General features: G+C 39.0%; 1 protein-coding gene across 1 annotated transcript in view; it reads right to left on the bottom strand.

The window, feature by feature from the left end:
• PLCB1 (phospholipase C beta 1) overlaps window positions 1-27,678 on the bottom strand; it is a 399,681-nt gene that overhangs the window by 84,359 nt on the left and 287,644 nt on the right. The window contains exons 11-18 of the mRNA XM_086460815.1: window positions 23,379-23,536; window positions 19,055-19,137; window positions 12,817-12,901; window positions 12,154-12,331; window positions 5,650-5,720; window positions 4,933-5,029; window positions 1,238-1,322; window positions 18-142 (exon numbers count right to left, since the gene is read on the bottom strand). Of these exons, the coding sequence (XP_086316941.1) occupies window positions 18-142; window positions 1,238-1,322; window positions 4,933-5,029; window positions 5,650-5,720; window positions 12,154-12,331; window positions 12,817-12,901; window positions 19,055-19,137; window positions 23,379-23,536 (882 nt within the window). The remainder of the gene's footprint in view (window positions 1-17; window positions 143-1,237; window positions 1,323-4,932; window positions 5,030-5,649; window positions 5,721-12,153; window positions 12,332-12,816; window positions 12,902-19,054; window positions 19,138-23,378; window positions 23,537-27,678) is intronic.

The following is a 27,678-nucleotide window of genomic DNA, read 5'->3' as shown; positions in this document are numbered from 1 at the left end:
AGACCAGCATAACTTACCTACAGTTTGGAAGTTGAGAGCAACCATTTGGCAACCAGCGTTCCAAAAGACTTGTGGCATGTAGTTTGAAGAATCTACACGTGTTCCCTTTGGGTAAATTCGGCTTAGCTGCATTTTGTTGTATCTAAAGAGTGAGTAGTTAAGATATAGCATATATGACAAAAGTCACTTTGGAGAATGGTTCGACTGCAATATTTAAATGCAGGTGTGCTTTACAGAATGACAGTGGGTTCCTTATTGAATTTCTGCAACCATAATGCTTCCAGAGGTCCACAGCTTTGTAGCAGATATAAATACGGGGTAGTTAAAGGTGCTGTTTGTTCCTGTACAGAGTACTCAGAATAAGCAAGGAAATAGCACACGCATATGCATAAAAAAAAGACAGCAATCATAAAATTCCATTTATCACTACGGTTACTAATTCAGGATTTTCCTAAGATCGCATTTATAGAGGCCAATTAGCTGTAAACAGCAAACTTTCCTCTGGAGTGGGGCGAGGTGCTCAGTTAAAAAGTGCTCTTCTGGAATGAGCATTAGAATTGGCCTCTAGACAGAAATGATGAGTGTGCACTTCTTATAGTCGAGTCTACAAATCTAATATATGAGAACATGCTGCGGGTTGTCTGTGGAAACAGCTTTCCATTAATCTTCTTTAAGGCATTATTTTATCTTGACTGTTCATTCTTAACTGCAGCCATGATGAGCGGTATTGGGAAACATCAAAAGGTCTAAACAGAATACTCCTCAGCTTTTCTTTAAAAGTTCTTTAGAAAAAAACCCCAAACTAAAAAAAGAGAACCGAGTGGCAATAAACCAGCTCAGTGCTCTTCGAATTAGAGGTATGATGGGAAAGCAGCTTTCTCATATGACTTTGCAAAAAAACGAGTCAGCCACATTTTGACAACTTCCACACCATGACTCATAAAACCTCATACAGGATGATAAATTTAACAATGAGAATACAAAGTATCAAGTCTTCAATATGTAGTTTATGCCTATTCCCCCTAGTCCTAGCCCACAGCACAAGGACTCATCCCAGCTTTTAAATTAGCTCATCAGAACTCAGGCCAATTAATTCATCTAGGAAGACAGTCAAATCTACAAATTTCATTTGTGGTCCCTATTTCCCCAGCTCCTCTCTCCAAATTTAAATAAAGCCCTGTAACAGATCTCCGATACAGAAGGGCTAAGAAAGCAGCTTTCTGAAAGTCAAGGATACTCCACAAATTCCACGGGAGACTTCGTAAGTTGCTCAAGCCCTTTGGTTTCCACAAAGGAAGACATTTCAAAACTTTTGTTGCGTTCTGAAAATTTAAAGGGGAAATAAAAAAACAGTGACACATTAGAGCATGAAATTATATGTGATACATGAGCTGCAAACAACTGGTTTAGTCTCGGTCCCCTTATCCCATTTACTGTTCACCAGCTCTTTTCACCTTGATCTTGAATTTATATACACAATCGTTTGAGGACAGCAGTAAGCTCGCTCTGCGCATACTCAAGAGCTCCATCTGAACTCACATTAGCAGTGCCCAACTTAAGGTCATTGGTACTGCCTGAGATTGCTGCTATACCTGCTGCAGGCAACACAAAGTCAGTGCACGGACAGAGATCTCTCATGTTTGCCTGCAAAATACCATGTTGATATATTTGACAGGTAGAGCCCAAAGCTCAGCGGTGAGAAGCAGAGGTATTGTAGCAGCTTTTGTGGGGAACACAAAGGGCCCTGCCAGATCTCTAGACTGTCTTTGCAGACAGATGCAAGGGCTTTGAGCCAATTTGAAGCTATAATAACTAATGTCCGTATCAGATTAAACTAAGCAGTGCGCTAGCTGTGCCTACGGCATTTCTCGTTATCTTCAGTATGTCAGGGTAAGGTCACATCTGTCTCAAACAGTCATGGAAACATTGCTATCTAATCGAGCCTGCAGGTACACTCCTGTGTCCCAGCAGGTCTTCAGATGTAACCCTGAACTAACATGGAGGAGCTTCTATGACCTCTTTAATTTGGTCAAATTTTCTGACCTGACAGTGGTGAAAAGCTCCTCCTAAGCTTGCAACTCAGCAGGACTAAACGTTAATTTGTGTATCATTCGTTACTCACCTTCGCCTGATGCGTGTACAGCCTGTCCATGTACCCACGTGACATGCTGTCACAGAGAACCTAAGTCAAGACCCTTCTAGCTTCAGTATTTTTTCCTTTACACTTTTGTAAGAAAGGTAAGGATTCCTGGAAAATAACAGCTTCCCATTTCATCACAAGCAGCTGTGTAGATAGCATAAGAAGTGGCCATGGTGCTGGGAGGTCACATCCATTAGATACATCAGCAGTGCTCTCTTTAAAAATGAGGGAAACAATGCCTGTGTTGAAACATGAACTCTCTAGCCCCACCGCTTTATTGAAAGCCAACAATAAGGCAGAGAAGAGGCTTGCCTTCATCTGGTTTTAGAACTAACTGTGTTGCAGTAATACAGGGATGGCCAGGAAGCCAGTCTGGCCAGCTCCTTGAAGTCAAACTGCGAAGCTGCAGGAGAGGGATAAAACTGAATAAAAGCACCTGTCTTACAGAGAGAAGCAGGACAGAAACAGGTGGGCACTTTCCTTATAGGAAGCCAGAAAGGAAGCAGTGGATCCAAAGAAATGAGGAGCTAGAGTGTTTGGGCCAACTTGAGAGGAAAATGTGCTGCCAGGCTGTGAATGACAAACTATTCTCAGTGTGTGTTGAAGAGTCAGAGGATGACTGCAGTGTTTCAAAAGTGATTCTCTCCCTCCAGGAGAGCTAGGGCTTGGACTTTATTGTGGTGCCTACTCCTAATTAGCAACCATCATGCTACTGCCATTACTCATAGCTGTTATCTCCTAATGGCGAGAGATTCCTGCCATTCTGTAGAGGATGCTTTCCTACCATTCCTCTCCCTTTCCAACAAGCAATAGCTTCTCTTTCTCCAGACTCTGTTCCAGCCAGCTCACCTCCATCTCGGCTCCTTATAAAGACACTGAGATTATTCTTATTCCATTCTTCCCCCTTAATAATGGGTTAGCACTAGCAACACACATATATAGTGGTTTTATTCCATTTACAATATAGCTGCTAGAATTTCTCGTAGCAATATACTGTGTCTCTCAGCCTCATCTTAAAGTGGAGCATCTGTAGGAAACCAGAACTGGTAGCTGTTAAATGATTCTGTTAGTAAATGTCCACAGCTTAATCAAACTCCTAATTAAAATAAGAACAATTATTTCCTTGTAGTATCTGGCAAGGATTAAGAAACCTGCCCTTTGAAGAAAAGGCTGTGCAGGAGACACATTTCTCTCTCTTGATACAGTACACTGCTATCTTATCAGGAGGAAGTCACTATGGAGTGGACAAACAACTCACTGAAAAACTGTCTGAAAAATGAAAAAATACAGTTACAGCTACTTCCTGTCAGAGAGAGGGAACCCTTCTATTGAGAGCAATCAGGGGACTCTTACAGATCCAGTGCTATTCAGTATTTCTGCTAACAAGCTGGATGGAAGACCAGAAAATGCACTTCTAAAATGTGTGTATGACAGAAGCAGTGAGGTACTGTTATCACCACGGAGGCCAGGATCACAAATCAAAACAAATTCTGAACCATAAAATATTAAATTAGAAAAATGCTGTAACACTGAAATAATGAAACTACATAAAAGAGGAGTATGGAGCTCTGCACTTAGGGAAATGAAGTCAGGTGAACAAAAATAAAATCTGGGCAACAGCTGGATAGGCAGCAAATTAAAAAAACAATCCTCATTAACTCCTCCTTTATTCAGCTCATCTTTGCTGAATTTAATGAAGGTCTGGCAGTGAGTCCAGGCCAGGACTAAGAAAAAATCTGGACATCAGCAAAGGCATTACAAAAGGCAAAACTTGGAAAGGCACCAGCACGTGAACAGAAGAAATCTACACAAGACAATTTTACAACAGCTGCATCAACTTCTCCTGCTAGGATTCACATGGCTTCCTTTCCAGAAGGAATACCTCCTTCCCGCTGTGTTCTTGTAACTCTCATTAGAGCTAGAGAAGATTATAAATATCTAAAGGGACACTATTACAGGGAACAAACATAGCTCGCTGCATGATTTTGTGAATGCTTGTGTGTATGTCTGTATAAATACCGCCACACAAATGAACAGGTAGATAACTTCCTGTATGCTTATTATTCAGCATGAGTAAATGCAAAATCTTGTATACAGATAGGGACTTAGGCACCAGTTACCTGTCCTCTGCCAAGGCCTCCACAAATCCGTAATAAATTAAAATCCTATATGCTTCTTTAACTAAAAAGCTCCAAGAGCATATTGAAACCTGTCAAAACAAAGTAAAAAAGGGCAAACAGTAGGGGGTTCTGCATGAAGAAAGGAAAAGATGCTGCAGTGTTTACTGAGGATGCCATTGAGTGCATTCCTAGTGAGGCATCTTCTGTAAAAGCCAGCAGGGGATGAAATTATGGCCTTTTCTATACAATACACAGAGATAGGAAAGAGTGAATTTGCACATGGGGAACGGCAGACTCTGCTTACCCTGAATCCTCTATAAAAGTAGCAGAGGCAAAATATAAAGCACTTAGTCAATCCGCAGGACTACTTATGACCACCTTTCTCAAATTGATTAAGTTACTCTTCAGTCATGAACAACAAACACAAGATAACATTTTCTAAAATGTTTTTGAAATGGCAGCATGTTTGCTGTTGATAAGTTTGATGTTTAGACTAATACAGGTTTCAGAATAGTATATGGCTTTATTTGGCTGGATAACAAAGGAACATTTTCTGTCTGTGTGCCTGTATCTAAGTGAGAGGAAGCCAAGTAGCATTTCTCCAGAACTTTCTTCCAAACACTTGCCAGGTAATTTCCAGTATAAGACTTTGTTCATGCTTAGCTTGCTTACTTTTTGATACTTCAAATGACTCAAACTTCACAGGCTGAATGTAGTTCACCAGGTTAGACATCTCTTCCGTGGCCATAGCTTCACTTCCAGCAGTACCCTAGGACAGAGAAGGAAAAATGCTGCAGTTTTGATCTGTCCATGGTGGTCATCACAGGCCACAAATACCAAGCAAGCCCAGTCTCCTATCAACCGTGATATCTTTCACTGATCCTGGCTTAGTGAAGTCAATGACTCGCACAGGGAGCTTCACATACTAAGGAAGAAAATTTGCTACAAAATTTAAATGTTTAATTAAACTGCTGCTGTATTCATTCTTTTTACATGGCTCCTAGAGAAGGGACTGCATTACCTTTACACATGCATAGTGCTGATCACATTATCAGTACTGTTGGATAAATAAATATAGCTCTAAGTTTCTGATGTCAAGTCTTTCTTCCAACAATGCTAAATACACCACAAGCAGTTGTCTAAAACAGATCAGCTGTGGTGCTATCAATTCTTATTCTTCAGTAAATGAAAATATAAATAAACAAAGCAAAGATGTGCTTCCAAACCGATTAACAACCAACTTCAGAAAGCTGGTGGTGTGTTTCTCAGTGCTCTGTCTCTCTTTCTCCACTAGATGGTAGTCCCTGGTAACACAAGCTCCTGGTAACACAAGCCAACCCAAAACAGCTGGAACCAACCCATCACCATAAAATATATCTACACCCTTACTTCATCCATCGACGACTTTTTACAGTCATCATCGTAGTCATCATCATCATCGCTCTCAATCTCTGCTTCTCCTGAAAAGTTTTAAGCAGAAGATAATTACTGGTTGAAGCAATAGTTATAATTACGAGCAGTAAATTCGAGAAGGATGTGCAAGTAGCACGGCTTAAAGGAGCCTACATTATACATGTGCTTTTTGTCACAGCACAAATCAAATACACAGTCTCGAGGGATTCATCCACCTTCAGCATTGATAAATTCTCATGGCCCAGCCAAGCAAAACCTCTTCCTTTGCAGTTGTTGGATGCTCAGTGTTTGGTAATCATGGGATAGGCATCAGCACTGAGAAAAGAGCGTTGGGTGGTGTAGTGTGCACAGTGTGGGGGTATAGTTTCACAAACTACACTGAAGAGATGTTCTCGTGCTTGGGGCACAGCCCTGAGGTTTGTGAGATGTGAGTTCAAACTCCCTCTCTGTTGCAAAATTCCTGCAGGACCTTCAGTGAATGCCTCACCCCCTCCAGGAAGCACACAAGTAACACCATGCACAGGGTGAAGAAATCACACACGAAAATTGATGAGATTCTCATGCGCTGTGGTATCAAGGGCTATTCAGCAAAATCCATCTGTTCTGAACGTGTCGCAGTACGTGTACTGAGGTAGCACAGCTGGGAGGATCTGGCACAGGAGCCTAACTGCAATAGCTTAACTTCAATTCCCTTCACAGACTGCTTTGGTGTGCCTTACTGTTGACTCCGGTGGCATAGCTGAAATGCACCGGCTGAGGGCAGTGCAGATCAAATAATGTGAAGATACATAAGGCTCATCCTTTCCCTGAAAATGTACTAATGGAGTAAACGGGACCAAATAAAACACATTTGATGCCTTGTTCCCAATTGCGGTGTACTCATCAAATTCCTATGGGCAAGACGCAGATTCTTTATTGTTAATTAATGAATGCCTCTCCCTATCTCCAAGATGTTTAGATTTGGTTGCACCAGAAATTAAACCATTAAGGAATATCAAGCTTATCTTTCTCTTTAGCAACTCCTCTTGTGGGTCTGACTGTCATGAAGTATACACTGTGCACCTTAAGAAGACTCTGGAAAGGAAGGTTTAACTTATACTGCAGTCACCTGTCCACATCTATTAGACTGACAACTCTTTCTCAAGATTTTATTCTACAAAAAAATCAGCTTTCTTCAGCAGTGGCAATTTTATTTTGGCAGCACAAAAATCTAACCACTGTGCAGCATTCTCAAACTCTCCAGAGAATGTAATGCAGTCTCAGTTCCTCCTATCAATTTAGAGCCTAATCCAAAGCCCACTGAGTCAATAAAGAAACTCCTCTTTGTTCCAGCAGGCCTTGAATCATGCCCAGTGCACCCCTTCTGACCATGGAGAACACAGATGATTTAAATAATGAGAGTGCCTTTCACAACCAAATGATGACTACCCAGGCTGTATTTCCTTCCAGATGCAGATACTGAAATGTTAGGCTTGTATTCATGAACACATTTCTTCCTGAACATTTCATTGAAGAAAATAACATAGTTGCTCAACAGGCTCAAGGGATGGCTCAGGGAACCTCAACGCACTGTGAAGAGCCAGCCGAGCTCACAGGATTTGCAGTCACAATTGTTGGATGGGAAGTTCTCAACTAAAGTAACAAGACTGACAAAATAACACTTTGCACAGTCCACAAAATGGGAGACATGGGCAGATTTCAGCCAGCTTGCGCTGCTGAGGTACCAGGTAGATGATCGTTCGCTCTTGCTAGAAGTGTCCAGGAAGGAAAGTATATAAAATATTCATTTATTTAAAAATATTTAACACAAAAACTCCCAAGGAGATCAGATCCCATTTTCAAGTTCTTCATCAGACAGCAAAACCAGGACAAATAATACACAGGATTCCAACCACAGAATAAAAATTGGTAAGTGTTTTAGAAAGTATGACTACATCTGCATTGCCTTTCTCCCAGCAGCATGGGCCTACGCTCAAACCTAACCTTCTTTTCCCTCTACACCACTGGGACATAAAGTCAGAGCAAGCCTTGGCCAGACTGAGAAGACATCTGAGCTGCGGATGCCTTCAAGCTCATCCTCTCCCAGTGGTGGTGGGATCAGTCCCATGCCATCACTTCTATCCCTTCCCAGGAGGGCACAGACACTGTGTTTCATAAATGCACGTGGGCTGGCATATGCGGCTGTGCCGCAGGTCAAGTCCACTATGTATGTGTGAGCTTGTCTAAGGGACAACTAGCTGTAATGGCTATTTTTTAATTATTATTTGCACTTAGATGGAACTACAAACCCAGTTCAGGACAGAATCTCTCCATGCTATGTGGCATACAGTGAAAATAGAGAGCCCTGCTCCAAGGGCTTGCCCTCCAAGTACAAGACAAGTGCCTGCCCATGGACAGCGGCAGACAGATGAATACCAAGAAATAAAAAGATGTTGATCCCTACAACAATGGTTAAGTTGTAACACTGATACTGTCAGCCACTCATAGGCAGAAGGGCAGAAGTTTCTCGGTGGAGTAATGGGGCAGTTTCAAGGATGTTTTTAAGGAGCTGCCCCTAGTGAGTAGGGCACCATGGTGAAGACATGAAAGTGCTTATTTGGCAACGTAACAAATGGACAAAGGAGGCTGAATCCCAACTGATGGGTAAAGGGGTTCAACACAGTAATACTGAATGGAGGATGATTAGGAGAGCTTGGAATGATAACCCAAATCCCTGTTACCAAGGGTCAAGGAAGCAGAGTACTAAATATTATCCATTCTCACCATGCCTCAGCAGCGTGACAGATATGAGAGCCTAATAAAACAAAAGGTTATACATTGCTTGAAATTCAGAAGAATTTGTTAATTGCTTTCTCAGATCCCTTTAAAATAACAGACAGAACTGATCATAAATGTGGAACTTGCTGGTGCAGCTTGTTCGCTCTACAGCATTTAGGCAACCACTAGCACCTTCCGGGGGGGTGGGGGCAGAAATCACCTTTTCTTTTTTCCACAGTCTGTACATCAGCACTTGCTGATTCTTAGAAAGGAGAAAATGAACTTTATTCAGTTTGCTAAAACATTTTACTTTGTAACAGTAGGCCGTGGTCTCAGCTGGCATGCAGCAGCAATGTACATACACTGAGCCTAAAACGTTTTATCCAGTTTTCTATTTAGTCATCATGAAATGGAGCCAATTCTATCCCCTGTCTTCCTGTGACTCTTTCCTTGCAGCACACACTGCTCTGACAAAAATGTCATCCTATCAGTGAGAAATTAACAATTTGCTCAAAAATTTAAATACTGTTCAATTAGCACATTTTGGCTACTTTCAGAAAAATGTATGTACCTGTAGAACTGCCACTGTTCCTTTTTCAGTGTAATCTAACTGCACTGAAAATCTTGCTTATTTACTTCTGTTCATTGTGCTATAAACAGCCAGGTCTAAGATTCTTGTTTAGTAAAATTACAATCTCTCTCACAAGTGTCATCTCAGAAATTCTTTTTCTGCTTTGCCAGCTTTGCTGTACCTTTAGGGAAAGGCTTCTCCACTGACAGATACTATACCTAGCCTACTGAAGTTACTTTTTACATCAATTTCATGAACGTCTTGCAAGCCATTCTGCAAAACTAATTTCAGAATTGTTTTTGTTTTTTTTTTAATTATTGCTACTATGTCACCTCCACCTAGCTTTTATATGATATGTTTTATAAGCATATGAAAAGAGTGGTTTATTTGGGTTTAAATCTGACCTCAAGCAGTGCAAAGACACAGTGAAACTTGCCATCAACTGAAGTACGAATCTCCATATTTTTTGCACTGCTGTGAAAAAGCTAATTTAAAATCTCAAGAAAGCTAAATCAGCACAACTTTCTCCTGGAGATCAGCAGTAATTCTGACAGGAGCTATACAATACAATAGAGTTATTTGAATAACATGCCCAGCTTGCTAAATGTAAAGATTATATTAAGGTTGGAGTATTGAAACACTTCATATTAAGAAATGTTAAGAATTAGGCTTCCTTTAGTGAGTCTTTAATTGCATTACTCCCTTCATGCTCCAGGAAGAAATTGGTACTGGGTACAGAGGAGCATAATGCTTGCAGTGCTGGAGTGTTACATGTTGCCGATATTGAGGTGCACATAAGGAACAAGGCAGTGAGATGAAAGGTGTCATGGTGACTGTTGAGCACTGCCCCATGGAACCATGCTCTTCACTGGGTCTTGTCACTGCCATCTTATAAAATGGAGAGTAATTTTTTTTTTAATGTCCACAGACAGAAATCTGGCATCTGATTTACAGGAATGCTGCATGCTCATAGCTGTAAGCCGCAGCTGAAATCTCTAGAGCTGTGCTCTGAGTACTTAAAAATTCAAAGTATTCTTGAAAAATCAGATCCTGGATGTTCCTTGTCAGTCACCCCTAAACTGTTCTTAAGCTCTCTCAGACTCAGTTGTCCTTAGATAAAATTGGCTTAATATTATTTCACTCCCCACAGGTATTGTTCAGATAAATTCACTGCTGTTTGTAGAATGCTCATACGCAGCCTGGATACCCGCACAGAAATTCACTGTCAGATGAGAATGCTACATCTACTGAAATACAGCGAGAGAAAAAATACTAACTGATTTCTCCAAAAGAAGTGTAGGTCCTAAATGAGAAACAATGGCTGACAGAAGGATTACAAGGAATATATTTTGGCAGTCAGAGATGAACCAAGTGACCACATCAATTTTGCAATCTCAGTTTTAGCATTTTCTAAGTGTTCATCTTTGCAATCTAGAGTTAATGGAGGTTGTTATATAGGTAATACAGACATAATATTCACATTTAATTTGTAAAATTACACACCCTATTATGGGACTGACCCCCCTGCCTTGCATCATCATCAACATCTAGATTCACAGCCCAGGTCTTTTCCTATAAAAGCTCATAGAGAGGCTCCTGAAAGACATGGCTGTTGCCCTCTAGGCAGATCAGGCATGCAGAAGAAATCATACAGCAAAAGACATATACTTTGCCACCGGGTTCTCACTATGTGCTGCTAACGCAGATGTACAGTTAGGTACCGAGGGTTGATTTCAAGTGTTGGAAAGGTGTCAGCTGACATACACACACTTATTTTTCTGTTGTTTAGGATTTGTCTAAAGCAAATCAAGAAAATCATTAAATCATTCCTGACACCAGACGAATCTCCCTTTGAAATCCAAGCCCTACTCCAAAGCATGCCCTTTTCAAAGTTTCTTAACACAATAGTTGAAAACTCTTTCTTTGCTTCTAATAAGATAAACAATGTTATTCACAAATACAGCAACATCTTTTTTTTTTTTTTTTAAATTCAGCTTGAGGCAAATTGCCAGCACAAAAATTTTCAGCTCAATTAATCAGAGTTTAGAAAAAACTACAAACAATGGGAAAAAAAAAATTAATGGCAAATGGTAATGAACTTAGATTCCAGTAGAGCTTTCCATTTGCTCTGTAAGTATCCTGCTACTGGGGCATAAATGTCTATGCTTTTAGCAAACTAAAATTTCAGTCTTAATAGGAAGAAGAAATTCTAGTGCACTGGGCTGGCAATCAGGTTATACAGACTTTGTTGTTTGTCCTGCTGCAAATCTGCTCCTGTGGATTAGAACAAGTCCTTACTTTACCTTTTTCTCTGCACTTCTCTTTGTCTTTTCTAGTCAGGTCTTAAGCTCTTCAGGATGAAGACCATCTTTTACTATTTTTTTTTGCATACCAACACTCACAATGGTCCCCTGCAGAACCCACAGGCATCAGCAGAATATATGCATTAAATTATAATCACTTTTCTATTTCATTTCCGATTTTAAAATTTCTGCTAATAATGAACAAGTTAAATGTAATACACTGCTCTCCATTGGCTACATTCCATACAATTCCAGATGGTAACAAATATTTGTTTGCAGTATTATTTCTGCCTGTTTCTATCTCTGGAACAGAAGAACATCTTATAGCACTCTGCATAGAGGTCTATGACATGTTCCAAATTAATGCAAGACAACAGCAGGTTGAACCTTGCCTGCCTGAGCGACAGATACCTCATACACAGCTACTCTAAATCTCAAAATACTGCAGAACCACTGCATTTCTCCTGAGCAATGGGTTAAGTCCGAAAGGGCACCAAAAAGTAGGCACATCTCAGAGGCAACAGAAAATAAAAAACATTTATATTTGGTATTGGGCTTGAGCACACAGAAAAGGCACCCAAGGGTGGAGGAGCTGGCAGCTTGCTTTACTTCCTAAGCAGTGCAGATAAATGTTAGTACACATCACTAAACTTTAGGTCACTCCGTAAGTGATTCCTCAGCTGCGAGCCTTTACAGCCTCCTGGATCAATGACACTGAGCGTTGTGTCCTACTGAGTAAAACCTAAGTAATGGTATATCTTTACCTTGCTAGAGCAATGTAAATGCATTGAATTATAGCTGTAATTAAGCATTTGTATTTTAGGAAGAAACGTATTTGTGGATTCATACCTGCTCCGGGGGAGGAAGGTTCAAACATACTAGACGTATCACTGCATGTGTTGGAAGCTTGCTCTGAAAGCTTCTTTTTTGCACTTCCATCTGCAGACTTATGTGACTTCTTTTTATTCTTCACGAGAATTTTGTACATTAAATCCATAGGGCTTGGAAGAGGAACCCCAGATTCAAGCTTGCAAAAAAAGGAAATTTGTTACAACAACAAAAGAAACAAGCTTATGGCAATTTCTTAGGGCCCACATTGTGCAAGATAATTTTGTAACCTCTATAAGCCCTGTTAAAATGAAATGTATTTTGTGCAAGAGAGAATCTCAACAACCACAAACAGGACTACTGAGGGCACTGAAGAAGAAAAGAAAAATGCTTTATGAAATGTCTACAATAATAACCAAAATAAGTATTAGTTCAAATATGAAAACCTTATTATAAAATGGCAGCTCTGAGAATCAATTGCGTTTAGAAGATTACAATTCACTGTATCAGAACAATCTCTGCATCAGAAATTGTATGCTTAAGTCACCGACAGCTCACATTGTTTAACCCCTTCCTTTAGACTCTGTTTTGAAAGGCCACATATGAAGAGTGACACAGGACTGAAACACTTAAATAAAAACTCACCCAGGTATTTGTGATCTGATAAATATTAAACTATGTTACCGGGTATTTTTCCAATGGATCCATAAGTAAAGCATCTCCAAATATTAATCTGCAGTACTCTGCCATTTTTGCCTGTTGTTTAGGGCTAAAGGGGAGAAAAGAATGAAAGAAATTAGTCCTACTAATGCTACAAAGGAGCAGTAATGGAATATCTAATATCACTAAACTAGATATAATTTCCTGATCCAATTGCTGTGAATTTTTCAGAGAGACCTAGATATATTATGCAATTATTCTGATTCCTCTGATAGAGCTTATCAAAAGGATTGTGCATGAAGTAAAGACACTAGTCAATTAAATAATACTGAAACTAAACTTTTAACATTGAGGTATATTGTCCCTGCACTTAGTAGAAAATAAAACGAGGCTGTCAGTTGTTACCTTTAGGGAAATAACATTTACATGAATTTGCCTCTTTCAGGCAACATTTTTATTCAATGTTTAAATATCTTCCTCCTTATGTTACATACACATGCCTGGCATTCTTCTCACCTCCCTCCGCCTCCCCCCAACCCCATTTGGATTTCATTCTCTTTTTGTCATACCTGACCTAAAGCACAAAACCCAAAACAGTCACACAGAAAGTAGTCTCCCATGCAGGTATCTGTTAAATTTCTCAAGCCTAGGGCATCCGTTACCTCACCGAGCAGGTCAATTTGGAGAACTGCTGCTATAACTGCTGGTATAACTACATTTTATATGTATATAATTATATACTGCATGCATGTTATACATATGTAAGTGGGACCAACATTAGTTAGTGGTTCTTAGTGGGGATCTGGATGTTATAACAAGCTAATAGGTGGAGCTGCTCAATGGTCATTTTAGCTTGTTTGGGTATGTGGTCAGATTCCTTTTTTAGAAAATTTTAAATTTTATTTAAAATCAGATAGAGTGTCAAATTTTACCATAGTAAATTACTTCAGCAATTTATGACATCCTCTAGAAGTAAATTGAACCTCAGTAAACTCTACTTCTAATCAATTTTCCCAAAGTGCAATCAAAGAATAAAATAATTCCTCCATATCAGTGATGTGAGTTTTAGGACTGAAGTTGGGTTATATTGCTCAGAAATATTACTCAATTCGTCTTAAAACGTAGCTTAGTGCTACAGTCAGTCTCTTTCTAATTTTAGATAACTGTGTATTTTTGTTTTATGAGCCTGTTTAAAATCTGTGCTTAGGTATCTTTAAAAGTTTCCTATTCTGATACTCTGTTGAGAAGTCTCGATTAAAGGACAGGTTTAATATAGCTTAATATAACATTGTCAACTGCTGTTAACTATGATCTGCATATCACAGAAGATACACAAACGGCATAAGTGGTTATGTTACCATGGAGCTGTATTTCATGACAAAATAGTGCTGGGTATACAGGAAAAAAAGGAGTGCTCATTTTTCTCTTGCAAACAAAGAGTACAACCACCTCTGTGTCTAGTTTGTCATTAGCTACCAACTGAGCACCTGGCACTGCAGCTCTTCTTAGCGTCAGCAACACCAAGCCAGAGCTGAGATAAAGGCTGGGTGGCATTTGAATCAGAAAATGTAATTTCCCTGAGATCAGCATTCTGGATGTCCCTTGAAGCAGATACAGGGTGAACCGGTCATTAGCTCAGTCACTGACAAAATATACTGCGAGGAGGCTTTAAATTATTCCACAAAGCTACGCAAGTGCAGCATGCAGTTTAAATCACTACAGCGTTTCATTAATGCTTGCTTTTGCGTGCAGCCAATTCTGCAAAAAAGCTAAAAGCCACTTTTAGCTGAGGATGGAAAATTAAGATGAAGACAAACAAGGCAGTGGAACTAAGAACCCACAAGGGAGAAGGTGATGGGAAGAACAGATCAGGCCACAACAGTGTGTTAGCTCTTTCTAATTGCCACCTACCAAGGAAAATAAAGGCACCTCAGTCTACTAAGCAAGCAGACTGAGTATTTGCTATATGGGTCTAGGGGTCATTATAGTGAATTTTATTTCACTCTTCTCCACCAACGTATATTTTGAAGAGACCCCCAGACCCCCAGAAGTTCAAAGGACATCTTGAATCAAAAGAGCACAATTACTGAAATCAGAGCAACTAGATGTGACATCAGCATTTTTAAATGGGCACATCAACTCCAAAAAACTCTCAATAGCAATAAAAAAAATACGCAAGAGTTAAATCTAATAAATTTCCAACTATCACCACAGCTAGAACAAATTCTTCTGATGTTCTGTGTGTAATTACACGTCTACCTCAAGGAAAGCACAGTGAGAACTTTCATTTTTGCAAAAGAGAAAAATGTAATGCAACATTATTTTGGTTTTGCGTATAAATTCCAATGTCACTGCATCCCAGAGGCAGAAACAAGGAAAAGGAAAATTATGTGAAAAACTCACAGTATTTACTACTATAAAAAAAAAAAAAAAATCTTACAGCAGCAGATAAGGCCAAAGTAGGAAAATCTTGACATTACAAAATTACTTGTCTTTGTGAACTGGATTATAAGCACAGATATTTTTAAAAGCTCCTAAGACGGAATAAATATATTTAGGAGTACAAGCATTTAACTGAGTTGTAGGGTTTTTGTGTTTTCTCTCCCTCTCTAGTATTAGTTTCAAGGGATAGATCACTAATAACAGTATAGATTATGTATTACTATTATAGTATTTTATCAGTTGGAATATCAGTTTCTTTTAATTTTTCTTTCTTTCAAAATTATGAACCAGAGCCACAGACTGAAGTACCAACTTTTCTACATCAACATATTTCGCCATTTGTCTTACGAAACAAAAAAGCAGGTCGTTCCTGGTCCACATCTACTGTTATTGGAAATTCTCTCAGCATTCATGTATTATAATGAAAACTGATTGCCTGAAAAGAGCTGACTTTATCTGCTTTATGATTTTCACTGTGCCGACATGGACAAGTAACACATAGACTAATTATATATGTCCCCAAAATGTTCCAGGGCAAGGGAAGATAAAGTGGGAACATGATACCTGGAGATATGGAAATATAAAGAGTATTAAGAAATGTTTTCATTACTACTACCGTATTGCTTATACTTTGTTTTACTGTGTTTGCATTATGTCTATTATGAAGGTCAATCACAGAAGCTCTTTGGCACTACTGCGGGACTACTGCTCATAACATTATATTATTATCACTCCTGCAGAGATCCTTCTTCTGCATAAGACAAAGACACAGATGCTTCCCAGAAGAGTCTAAAATAATTTAAAGTGCAGGAAGAAAAAGTGATAACAATCCTGTTAATATTTGAAGTAACAATTCCAGCAAGCAACCAGCCATATGAATAACTGTAATTAAATTTAATCTTGGAAGCAATCTTATATGGATACTGCTCAAGGATCACTTAACCTTTTTGCTATGTCATCAGTGCATTTCTAATTATAGAGTGTCTGCTTTCAGATTTGCAGATTGCTTATCTTCTTGCAAGCCCAATTTCAAACGTCAAGGTCTTCTTGAGGTCTTTTCAACATTTTCAGGGCACTTCTCTATTTTTTCATAGAAACACATCTTTTCTTAGTACTGTCTTTTTTTCAGTGTGCATGTTTTGACTTCAATATAAATGATGGTCTACATAATATTTTATATATTCTAAAATCTATATGCTCAACTTTTTCTAAACTTTTTATTGTACAAAAACAGGCAAGAAGAGATATACTACATAGTGGAGTTACAGTAAAGGAAATTAAAATTCTTCACATGCTATAAAGATACCAGAGAAGAGCCCTTCTAGGAAAAACAATGAAAGAAAGCAAAATCAGATGATTAACACTGTGCTAATGAGTGATTTGTTCCCTAGGTTGACAAAAAGTGTTAAAAATATTCTCATGCACATAAACCAGAAGGAAGAATAATCGCATTTTAAGTCCAGTGGTAATTAACACTGTCACCTCTCTGGTGGTGATGTGAAACTTATGCATCTCTGATAATTGCAGCCTGTTTAAAAGCCATGAATACAGAACACAAGCTAAAGCCATATTTCTGTTTAAGCCAATGCCAAAATTTCCACTGATTTGTATGGGACCAGCATTTCACACATGAATATTGACTCTTGCAACTTGAAAATCAGAAGAAAAATTGGGTCACCGAAAAGTAGGAATTGATGTAATAGGATTTGTCTGACAGCAATTCTATGAAAACGCTTAGCATTTTTAGTTAATACTCAGGGCAAAGCCCATCTTTTAAGATCTAGGAGAAAAACAACATTCCAAGTAAATGAAAAGACAAAAGGAGCATTCCATGAAATTAGGTGAAGGTTTCTGTGAGTGGCGTGACTAATTGCAGATTTCTCTAGCAACTACTGAAGAAATGAAGAGATAATTGTAGCAGTCAGTAAAGTAACTAGAAATTATTTTCAGCCAAAGCAAAATTAGAAATCATACACAGTAAGTCTGATGATTTACTGCAGCAAAAAATAATAAATAGCAATAAAGCCTCAGACAGAGAAGATTGTTTTTGCAGACTTGCTTTGCTAAAAACCTATGTCATAGCAATGCATGGAAAAGGACATCAAATAATACACTTAGGGATAATTCATTATTCCATGACTGGAGTTTTCCGAAGAGAAAGGTCCAATGGTTTCTGTAGGGCAAATTCTAAAGATTGAAGTAATGCTGCTGTTCCCTTTTTGACATGTTCCTGCATTATCACACCTTGATTTTTGACGTTTCATCTTATAGTTTTAAAGCCACTTTTTTACGTAACTTACATCTGATGGGAGTTTATATTATACAATTACTTACTCCTTTACTTTCCTAAAATAGAACAGATCACCCTGGAATAGTTGGAGATTTAAGTCTTAATAACTTTAAAGGAAGAAAAATGTAATCCTTCTCGTTAAAATAAACTGGATGTTGCTTTTTCTCTGCCTTATAGTAACACAGTGAATGTATATTTTAACAAACACAGAAGAATGAATACAAAATATAATACATTCAAGAACAACGGCCAAGATCGTTTCTAAAGACCAGAGGTTGCATTTGGAAGCACTGAGAAAAGCATGGTGAGTTAAACCTTACAGCAGTAGATGAGAATAAGCATGTCCAAAGTGATATACCAAAAAGAAAGGAGTGAGGGGACTGATTAGAGAAAGAAATGAAATAGAGTATCTGTGTGGTCTTTCAAAGGAAGACAGAACTAACGAAGCAGGATTTAGCAGGTAGCTGTTTGAATCATAACCATGGTGCCTTCATATGTGCGCAGAGTGAGCACATATTTGCCCACAAAAAGTAGTGTAAACTTATACTGTAAGGTATACAGGTAGCGTAGATCAGCTCTCAGATTTTAAATTTTTCTATTTATCTACACCATTTTTGATCAGTATTGTCCATTCTGTTCCTAGAAACATTCTTACATAGCTTCTTCTACCAGTTCCTTCCCTTATGACATGAATGTTCTTCCTAAAACAATGGAAAAGCAGTTAGCCCTCACCCTTTTCCTCTTCAAGAAGCAAAAGTGCCAACATCTTTTCTGATTTGTACTAAATCATTCATAGGTGCCCTAAAGATAACTTCTTTTTTTTTTTTAATGTGAAATGAAAAGTTTATCAGTCCAAACTGGCCCAAGAAGCATTGAATACATTTTCACAACAGAAAACATAAGGGGAAAAGGCAATCAGTTAAAGCACATGTTAGGTGTCAGTGCCACCCCACTTTGAACCACGTGGTCTCTAGATCAAAAATCAAAGTTAATGTCAAACTTAAAAAAAGAAAAATCAGAGTTAAAACAATAATAAAAAACAGATCACTGGGACAAATTTAGAAGTGTTCTCACTTATTTTTTTCTTACAAAGAAAAATTGTCCTTTCTTTGTAACCAAAAAAAAAAAATCCAGAAAAAGAAAACATCTTAGGCAAACTGGTATTTTTTTGGCAGAAATGAACAGTTCCCGGCTATCCATACCAAGTATTTTGCAATCCTAGATTAAGGTTCTGGCCTCTACTTCTAACACAAGAGAAACAGACCAAATTCTGTGCACAAATATGCTCGTAGCACAGAACAGGGTCACAAGCAAGTGAAATATTGCTTCTTTTTCTTTGATGAAGTACTGCTACGTTCCAGCAAGACACACTGAGACTAAGACTGTCAACTTAGGCTGACACAAGGTTTTTGGGGGTAAGAGCTGTTGATCATGTCATATAGTAGAACTGCCACAAGTGCATACATAATTCTGTGCTCAGACCTTATAAAAAAATGTAACACCATACAGGAAAACATGGTAATTACTTACGAATCCACATGATTTTCAAAGGAAAGGAGGATTGGAAAGGGCGATGTCTTAAACGCACATTCAGCAATAGCTTCTATTACTTCCTAAAGAATCAAAATACACACAGTTACAAATTTATGTCTCTAAAGAAACAGCGTTTTGGTCTTTGAAGACAGAAAAGACCCAAAGAAGTCTGAAATCATATCCGAACTACCTGAAATCAGATCTTCCGTTCTAAACATCCCAAAAAGCTCTGGATGTGCTTTTGCAGCAACCAAATTTTTCAACCTGAACTGTAATCAAATCTCCAGAATGTCTGATGAGCCTCAAGCACTGCATTTCTGAAGAAATTACTTATATCTGCCTAAATCAATAGTTCAAATGCAAAACTTGGCCTTTGTGTGGAGCTGTTCCATGCCTGAAGCTATAACTTTCATGAACTACTTTGCATAATAATAAACATGCTCTGACAAATTCATCTCTTCTAAACATCATCAGCACAAGCATCTATCCATAAAACCCTTAATCTGACTCACAAGTTTTAGTTCCCTCTTTTTTGATGACAGAAATCCCTTTAAGGCAAAAGAAAGAGAAAAAGAAAAAACATGACTCAGTTAAAATACTTGGCTGTGTAGTAATCATCAAACAGAGGGCTCAGAAACTGAAACTTCTGTAGAAGTTTCCTTTCAGCTCTGATGGAAAATGGGAACTGTAAACCTAGTAGAGGAATCCTCTGATAATACTAGTTTTAGTGGGGTGAACAATACAGTAATGCACTCACTGTTGCAAATTACTCAATGTTTACCTATTGGAACACAAATCTTTTTTCAAAAGACCTTATAAAACATTGAAGACTTTCCATAAGTACTTCTGTCAAACTCTGCAGTTTATAAGAACCTCAAACTCTGGAGTTTATAAGAACCCATAAGCCTGTTTCCTCCCAAATCATAAGAATGATTAAAACCTAAAAGATTTAATTAAAAAAAAAAAAAAAAGTAATCCTCATCTGGACATTCCTTTTGTTCATTTTCTGTACTTCTAAAGGCTTAATTGAGAAGTGTAACAGTTAGAAATCCACTTCCTAAAATGAAAGCTGAGCTTGTGGTACGTTCTTCTGATGCTGGGATGCAGAATCCAAGGCTGGAAGGAAAGCACAAGCCATCTCAAGATTTGCTGATATGAGCTAGGACACAACAAAAATTTACAGTCTTCATGTAAGTAGTAAAAACCACAGCTCATGCACAAATTCCTGTAGTATCTCTTATGAGAAACTAGCGCTCTCAGCACATACAGATGGTGAATGACTATATTTAATAAACCAAAATCACCAAATATCTATATGCTTCATATTTCACTAACCATTCATGTGCTTCAACTAAGACCACTTCTAGTCTTTACAGAAAGCAGGAAAGTAAAGCATTTATTGGAAGAATAGTAAATGGTGCAGAAGGCTGGATGAAGGCAGGTAGGAAGCTGCAGTTCACAGCAGCGGTTCTCCCAGGGGCGGATGCATGATGGAGTCATCCCTGCTACACATGTTCCTTCCAGCTCCAGTAAATCACTAAGTGCTGGTACCACCTTAACGCTGTTCAGAATCGGTGGCATTCTCAAAAGCATGGAAGGCAATTTTGCTGTTATAAGGGAACAGCAGTGCTGAGAATCAGGTTAAAATATTGAGTCCTCCCATCTTGATGCTCTCCACCCAGATCATTAGTACTGGTACGGTCTCTGTCCAGCCTCCCCCTCCCCCTCCCCCTCCCCTTGGTTACAGAGCATCATGCAGGGCTTGAGAACACTTGAGGCTGGATGTGAGAGGTACTGCTAAAAGCAGTCCTGAGGCCTTTCTTGCTCCTACACACTGCTCAAGCTGCGGAGTAAAGCCATAAATTTATTTTCAACTTTCTTAACCGCAAAAAGGGATGAAATCCAGCATGCATGGGGAAAACGACCTGAAAAAGTAAAATCAGAATTACAGAGATGAAATCTGAGCATGAGAAGCTCAGGCATTGGTTCAGTGGAGAAAAGGTATGCTAGTGATTCAGTCTTGCGCTGCATTCAAATGTAAAATTCTCTATGGTCAGAGAGGAACAGTATGATAAGTTTCATACTTTGCTCCAGCTGCAGAATGACTCACCTGAAACAGGTCTCCAAGATATATAAAGTACACATGCACACATCCTGGTTATGGCATGAAAAATGTTGTTTCCCTATAAGATCTCACCCTGGCAAAAGCGCACAATCTGCAGCTGAGAAAACCTTACTGGTTTCTGTGTGTCATGAAGCAAGGTAAAAACCAAACAAACAAAAAAACCCACAAAAAAACCAGCAACATAAGGATGGGGAGTACACATTGCTTCTGTTTCCGCATTTAAGAACGTCTATCTGCTGACAGACTGAACAGAAGCATTGTGTGCCATGGTCACGCCAAAAGTGTGAGCTGATAAATGATTCAGCATTCAAGACCGAGTGATCACTCTGAATTGATTCACACACTTCTGATACAGCATTTCACTAACATTTTGCTCCTCCTCAGCCAAGAAGCACACTTTGAGTGCTGAAAAGAAATGAGCAGTCAGTACATTTTTACATTTTTCTGTGTGGAGAAAAAAATACTTGCCTGAAGTGACAGATGAAATATTCCTCAGTAGGTTTAAAATACCTTCCAAAATCTCTCCTGCAAACACAATGCCTATGGTTGAACATCTAAATAACCAGGGATAACCCTCATTCCTGCTAATGATCCTTGTAAGAATCAGATTAACTTTGTTTTAAATTCCTGTTCATGACCAAAGGAGTCAAGAGCTATCTTCCTTAATTAAAGGATTTCCAGCTATCAAACTCTATGTCTACAAACATAATTGGCTTCATATAAACATAACTGGAAAGTTAATAACAAGAAGGTTGTTTAATGTTTTTCTGTGAGTAACTCAATCAGTGAAGTTAGAGAAAACACATCAAAAAAAGAAGAGCGTTCTGGTGTAAGTGAAATTTGGTGTTTTGTCTGTGTGGCAGTATTGTTTGCTTACTTTTCCTAATGGAAGGCTAGAAGACAAAAACCCAAACCTAACAACTCATGCTCCAAGTGTGGGAGGCATGCTTCAAAGCTGTAGCTAGTAGAGAAACCACACCTAACACCTGTAACATTTTTCCACATCTTCTTGCACACAGGTATGTCTAGAAATGTATTTCCATGGTGAGTTAGTGTCTTAGACGAACAAGGACTATTTCTTCACACTTCAAAAATGATATCCTGATGTATCATTATAAGCTGTGCTGACTACCAATCTTAATACTATAGGAAAACACCTCCATCCTGCTCCTCTAAAACCTTGGATCGAAAACACCTTTAAGAATAACAAGAATGTAACAATTTAAGGTTATTGCTAAGGGTACAGCATCTAGCTTTATTATAGAAAAAGAAAATGGAAGATGAAAATCAGAAATACAGATGACATGCTTAGGGTTTGAATGGCACAAATATCCCCTCACAATCTCCAAAGATACTGCCTTTTCTTTTTATCCTCCAGCGCTTCAGATCTGATCCCAAGTATCAGGCATAAGGGTAACATTGCACATACTGTTACTCATTTTTTAAAGTATGAATATAATGCTGAGTGTCTGGACCCTATGGATGGGACCTCCCCATCTGGGCATGAGTAGCCTATTCTCTGCTTACAGGAATTTCAAGGCTTGCAAATCATAGAGATTCCCATGACAGCTGCTGTTTCCTGCCTCAGTTCAGCACTTTCATCTCCCACTCACACTTAGCAGGCAGAGAAGGTAAAAGAAAGAGTATACTGACACATTACTTACTGGTGGTCAAATCCTTGCGGCCTTCATCTCAGCTCTTCTCCCTGCCACATGCTACGGAGCTGTAACACAAACCAGTCCTTCCCCCTGATTCTCCTGGCTCCAGATGCATCTGTAGACCCATTTTACACTGTGTAACACCAGTTGTGGTGGCAATACCTGGTCTTACAGCCCTGGATGTGGTCTGCCCTGTTTCTCTCCCTGTGAGATTTGCTGCAGGGAAACGCACAGGAGTATGGACCTGGGCAGTGAGCCCAGTCCCCAGATGGCACAGACTGTCACACCATAAAATCCCTTTTCCTCTGACTGCCATGATGACCAAGAACCTCTTCCTGTGCGAGGTCCAAATACCGCAACTTTTTTCTTCCAATGATTCTGCACATGCTGTGAAACCTCCTCTTAAAACACCTTTTTGTCTTCACATTTCTCTTCCCTTCTACCTATGCAGTAACGTTCTAGCGATGTATTTGTGATGCATTTTACATGGAAGAAGCTACCCCAGATAATACTACAGCAGTGGGCCCTGTTGCTGTACCTTGAAGGATATTTCAGTTGTCATAGTGAATCCATGTGTAATGACTGGCTCCTCTTCAGCTGTTCGTCCTTTCCAGCAGTCCAGCTCCACACAGCGGCAGCCTGACAAAAGCACTTGCCGATACATCTCCACCGACGAGTTACCGGCCAGCTGTCCAGCTGCGACAGCACAAGAACATGAACAAAGCGAAGTCATTCTGGGCCTTGGGAATAAATACAAATAATCTAATAATAATTAGAGTTAACAGCATCTTTTACCTTTGGCTGAGAGGAATAACACTCAAAGGCATACAAAAAGCACAAGAACGTAATGGAAATAACTTAAGCAGAGCCAATGTCATGGTTTGGATTCTGCCCTCAGTTAAATTGCTGTAAGTGAGGAGAAATAAACAAACTGAAGCCAATTAAAAAACTTCCGATAGAAAGCACTGAATACATAAATAAAATAGAAAACAGTAACATAAATAAAATAAAATAAAATAAAATAAAATGGTGTAGTTCGAAAAGACTTTGTTATCCTTTGACAAGCAATGTGAAATTTGGAGGCAGCTCAGGACACCAAAATCACATTTTCTCATAACACATAATGCAGTTTAATACAAGATAAAACAAACCTCCTGCACAGTCACTAATGGTACCATTACTAGGTCTCAAATCAATATTTAATATACTAAGCATCGCCCTGATTGGTCAGTTAATTTTCCTGATACGACACTGCATTGTGTAAGGAGAAATTTGATTAACCATCAGTTTCCACGAATGACTTAATATAAATGTAAAAATAAATAAGGAAAACTAAGCTTTTCCAAACTCACTAAGTATTAAAAAACCCAAAACCAACCCAAAAAACAAAACCAAAAAAAAAACCCACAAAAAAATCCGGTTGTGTTCAGGGAAAGATATCCAGCCAGGGTATCTTCATCTGCTGCAACAGGTTTGATTCCAGTCATATGGATGGAAATTTCTTGCAGCAGAAAGGTAAAGATAATGGAGAATGGCTTAGTGCTTGTTTTAGATGTGAAGAAAATGGATGCAGTTTTCTGCTTTCTAGCAGACTTCCTGAGAAGGCCTTCCTAGATTTCTTGAAAAGAATTCACTTGCTTTTTAAGGAGGTGGCGAGTTCATTTATGCTGAAGACTATTCACTGATGTGGGGCATATACATACTTCACCGAGACTGGGGTATAATATAATGCAGATTAATCCTTATTTTATTGTCTCTGTGGTTCTGTGTTTAGGTTTTATGCTGGACACTACACGTTTTGGCTTGTTTCACTACACAGCATTGCCTGCTTTCTCTATGTTTTTACCTTCCACTAAAAACTGTAACAGAAAACCCCCTCTGTTTAACAATTCCTATTTACCATTTGTGTCTGATACATGAGCTGGAGCAATCATAAATACTCCACAAGGTATTAACATTACTCCCATTGAAATCCGTAAGAGTTCTCAACTCGTGCAGGAACCAATGAGTAACATATGTTAATAAGAATCTGACCAGTGCTGAAAGGTTCTGAAAATCCAAAGGGAAGCAGCAAAGTGTTTCCCCTTTGATTATGGCAGGTTATCTGTAATCACCAAGAGCCTTTTTGGTGCGATCCATCTGGAGTAAGCAGTGTATCTTTTTCTCTGCAGGATGCAAACAAGCACGAGCACAGGTCAGGGTACAACAGCACACATTTCTGTGTATTCATTCCTCAGCATTTGCTTAAGAAAACTTGGCTGTCATTATATGGATCTGCTGAACTCTGCTGCCTAAAAAACTACATCCATGTAGAAAACTGTTTTCATGTTGGCTTTGTTTTCCCTCAAAGCATACTGAATTTGGATTAACAAACTATTTTATGATTAACAAACTCTACTATACTTCCTGAGAGACTACTGGCTCTTATTATTGCTAAGCGTTTTGGACTACAAGATCCTTAACCTTCAAAAATGCTTAAGTAAATCATGACATGCATCACTTGCCATATGACACTTCACATTACCTTATTAATAAGGCTGAGACGTTTTGGAAGGATTCCTGCTAAGGATAAGAGGATATTCAACCTCCAAAACATCAAATCTTCAGAAAGACTCCCAGTCAAGAGTGAAAAAGGCTAGTAAATGTTTTAATAGTCTCAATAGCTTATTTTACTGAAATACGGATTAGGAATGTTCCCTCACTTTTTTTTTGCATATATTATTTATAAATTTCTGTTGTATGAGTCTCTATTTGCATCTACTCCAAACTACCACTTTAATAGATGCATTCTTAAATGTGCTAACACAGATGCTAAAGGGAATACTTCCAGTATGATATTTTTAATATCCTGAGTACAGATCAATTTTTTAATACTAGAAATTGAAAGCATTGCACATTCCCTTCTATAACACGTACAGCAACTACAGTAATACCATAATATTTGTATCCCACTGCCCTATATTGCATAAGGAGAAACAGATTTGGACAAAAACTCGCTTTTCTAAAAGATATAAACAGCCAAATCATACCTGACAGGATGCTAAGCAAAATGAGTCTGTGATAATTGATATAAGCTGAGGATATGACCCATGTTTCCACAATTCTGTAACTTTAAGCTGTGCATTTCTCAGCAAGTGCATCCGTGTTGGGTTCATTCATCACTGTTTTTCCAAGTGCAAGTTATTTGCAATACATAGACTTAAAATTTGTTTAGGACTTTATGACATGTATCCTCCTAATATTGGGGGATATTTGGATCCAGGTATTTGGAATCACCTGACTCTTGACTACTCTAGAAACAGAGGCTGTTTCTGCCCCCTTGCCTACCCATGGCACCACCTTCTTCCAGCGTGAAGAAGTGCCTATGTACTCCATTCGCCGTGAACAAAGATCAGTCGCTAAACCTCCTCTCTTCAGGCAAGTCCTGGAAAAGCAATCAGTGCTCCAGGTCACATGCTGTAGTTTGCAGCGAGCAAACTCAGAGCCCCGTACTGCTGGGAGTCTGGTTCTGGACTCTAGCAGTAACAGGTGCTGTTGGCACCTAGGTTTTTTTAGCACAGTATATTTATCTGAATTTGTTTTCCTTCCGAGCTCTTTTGCCATGCACAGGACAAAGAAATTAGTCCCGACACTGTGACATATTCTGCTACTGCTTGTCAAAACAAGGTCCTAACTCTATGGCTGTTATTTTTAACACTTTACATTGGACGAAAGCAGGATGCATGGTCAGGCTTGCTCCAGCCAGCAGCAGGAATACACTTGCTGTCAGTATTGATTCAGGCCTACCCAAGCAGAAGATGCAACACTTGTGTATGCCAGGAGGGCTGGGGCTGGCCAGCCTTGGAGTTCGCATTTCTGTTCAGCCGCTAGCAGTGTCTGGGCAGCTCCCACGCAGCAGCCAGGCTATGTGACAGACACCACCCAGCATGGGGGACATTGGGTAACCCTTGTCCTAGCTGTGGAACCCACTTGAGAAAGGCACATTGCATGACCAGCAGAGTCTCTCCAACTGCAGTGAGGGAGTGGGACATATTTAGAGCCCTTCCCCTGCTGCCAGCTCTTCCTATCTTTGTCTTACAGACGTCAGCTATTTGAAGATCTTCAAATGCTGCTATTGGAGTCAGAGGTTACCCAATCCTTAACACAGTTTTATCCTCCTTAAAGAGAAGGGGTTTAGAAAACGTATCTCTTATTTCAATATGCTCCAACTGGTTGGCCTAAAGAGGCAAATAAGAGAAGGCACAGACGATCTTGAAAATTCACCAAGCAGTAGTGAATGAAATCTTACTTAAAGGAAACAAAACACTTTCATGATCTTACTTTTCTTCTCCTTGAGAATCCAGTTATCTCAGATCAGACCAAACAATATCTTTTTTTCAAACTCTTTACATTCACCTCTGCTGCTACTGGAGGCAAGCTTCCTCTAGAAATTTTGGTGTCAGATGCTGATCTGTACGAGAACAATTAATTTTGCCTTAAGGATACAACCTATATCATTTTTTCTCTCCCATTTTAAGGTTTCCACTCACTCTTAAAAGCAGAAATTCCCTCACTAAAGAGTATGGCTTAAGAAAGAGGGAATTGGTATGAGTGAATCTGGTACAAAAGGGCAGCTACCCCTTAGGACAACAAAAAGATAAACTGAGGTTTAACAGTGCTAGTATAAACACTCAGCTGTCAAAATTAGAGCAGTCAGGTAAAAACATGACGGAACAGGAGACCTAAGGATTCTGCTTAATTGAGTAGTCATCTTCTCACAAAAGCTGAACTCCCTCAGAGGAGGATGCAAGAGTCAGGCAGCTGGGAATCACCATCTAATTGAAGCTACTTTTTATATA

This window comes from Leptosomus discolor, chromosome 2 (genome assembly GCF_034619465.1).
Source record: "Leptosomus discolor isolate bLepDis1 chromosome 2, bLepDis1.hap2, whole genome shotgun sequence".
Taxonomy (NCBI): domain Eukaryota; kingdom Metazoa; phylum Chordata; class Aves; order Leptosomiformes; family Leptosomidae; genus Leptosomus; species Leptosomus discolor.
The sequence above is the reverse complement of the archived record's forward strand: the minus strand, read 5'-3'. Positions and strand labels throughout refer to the sequence as shown.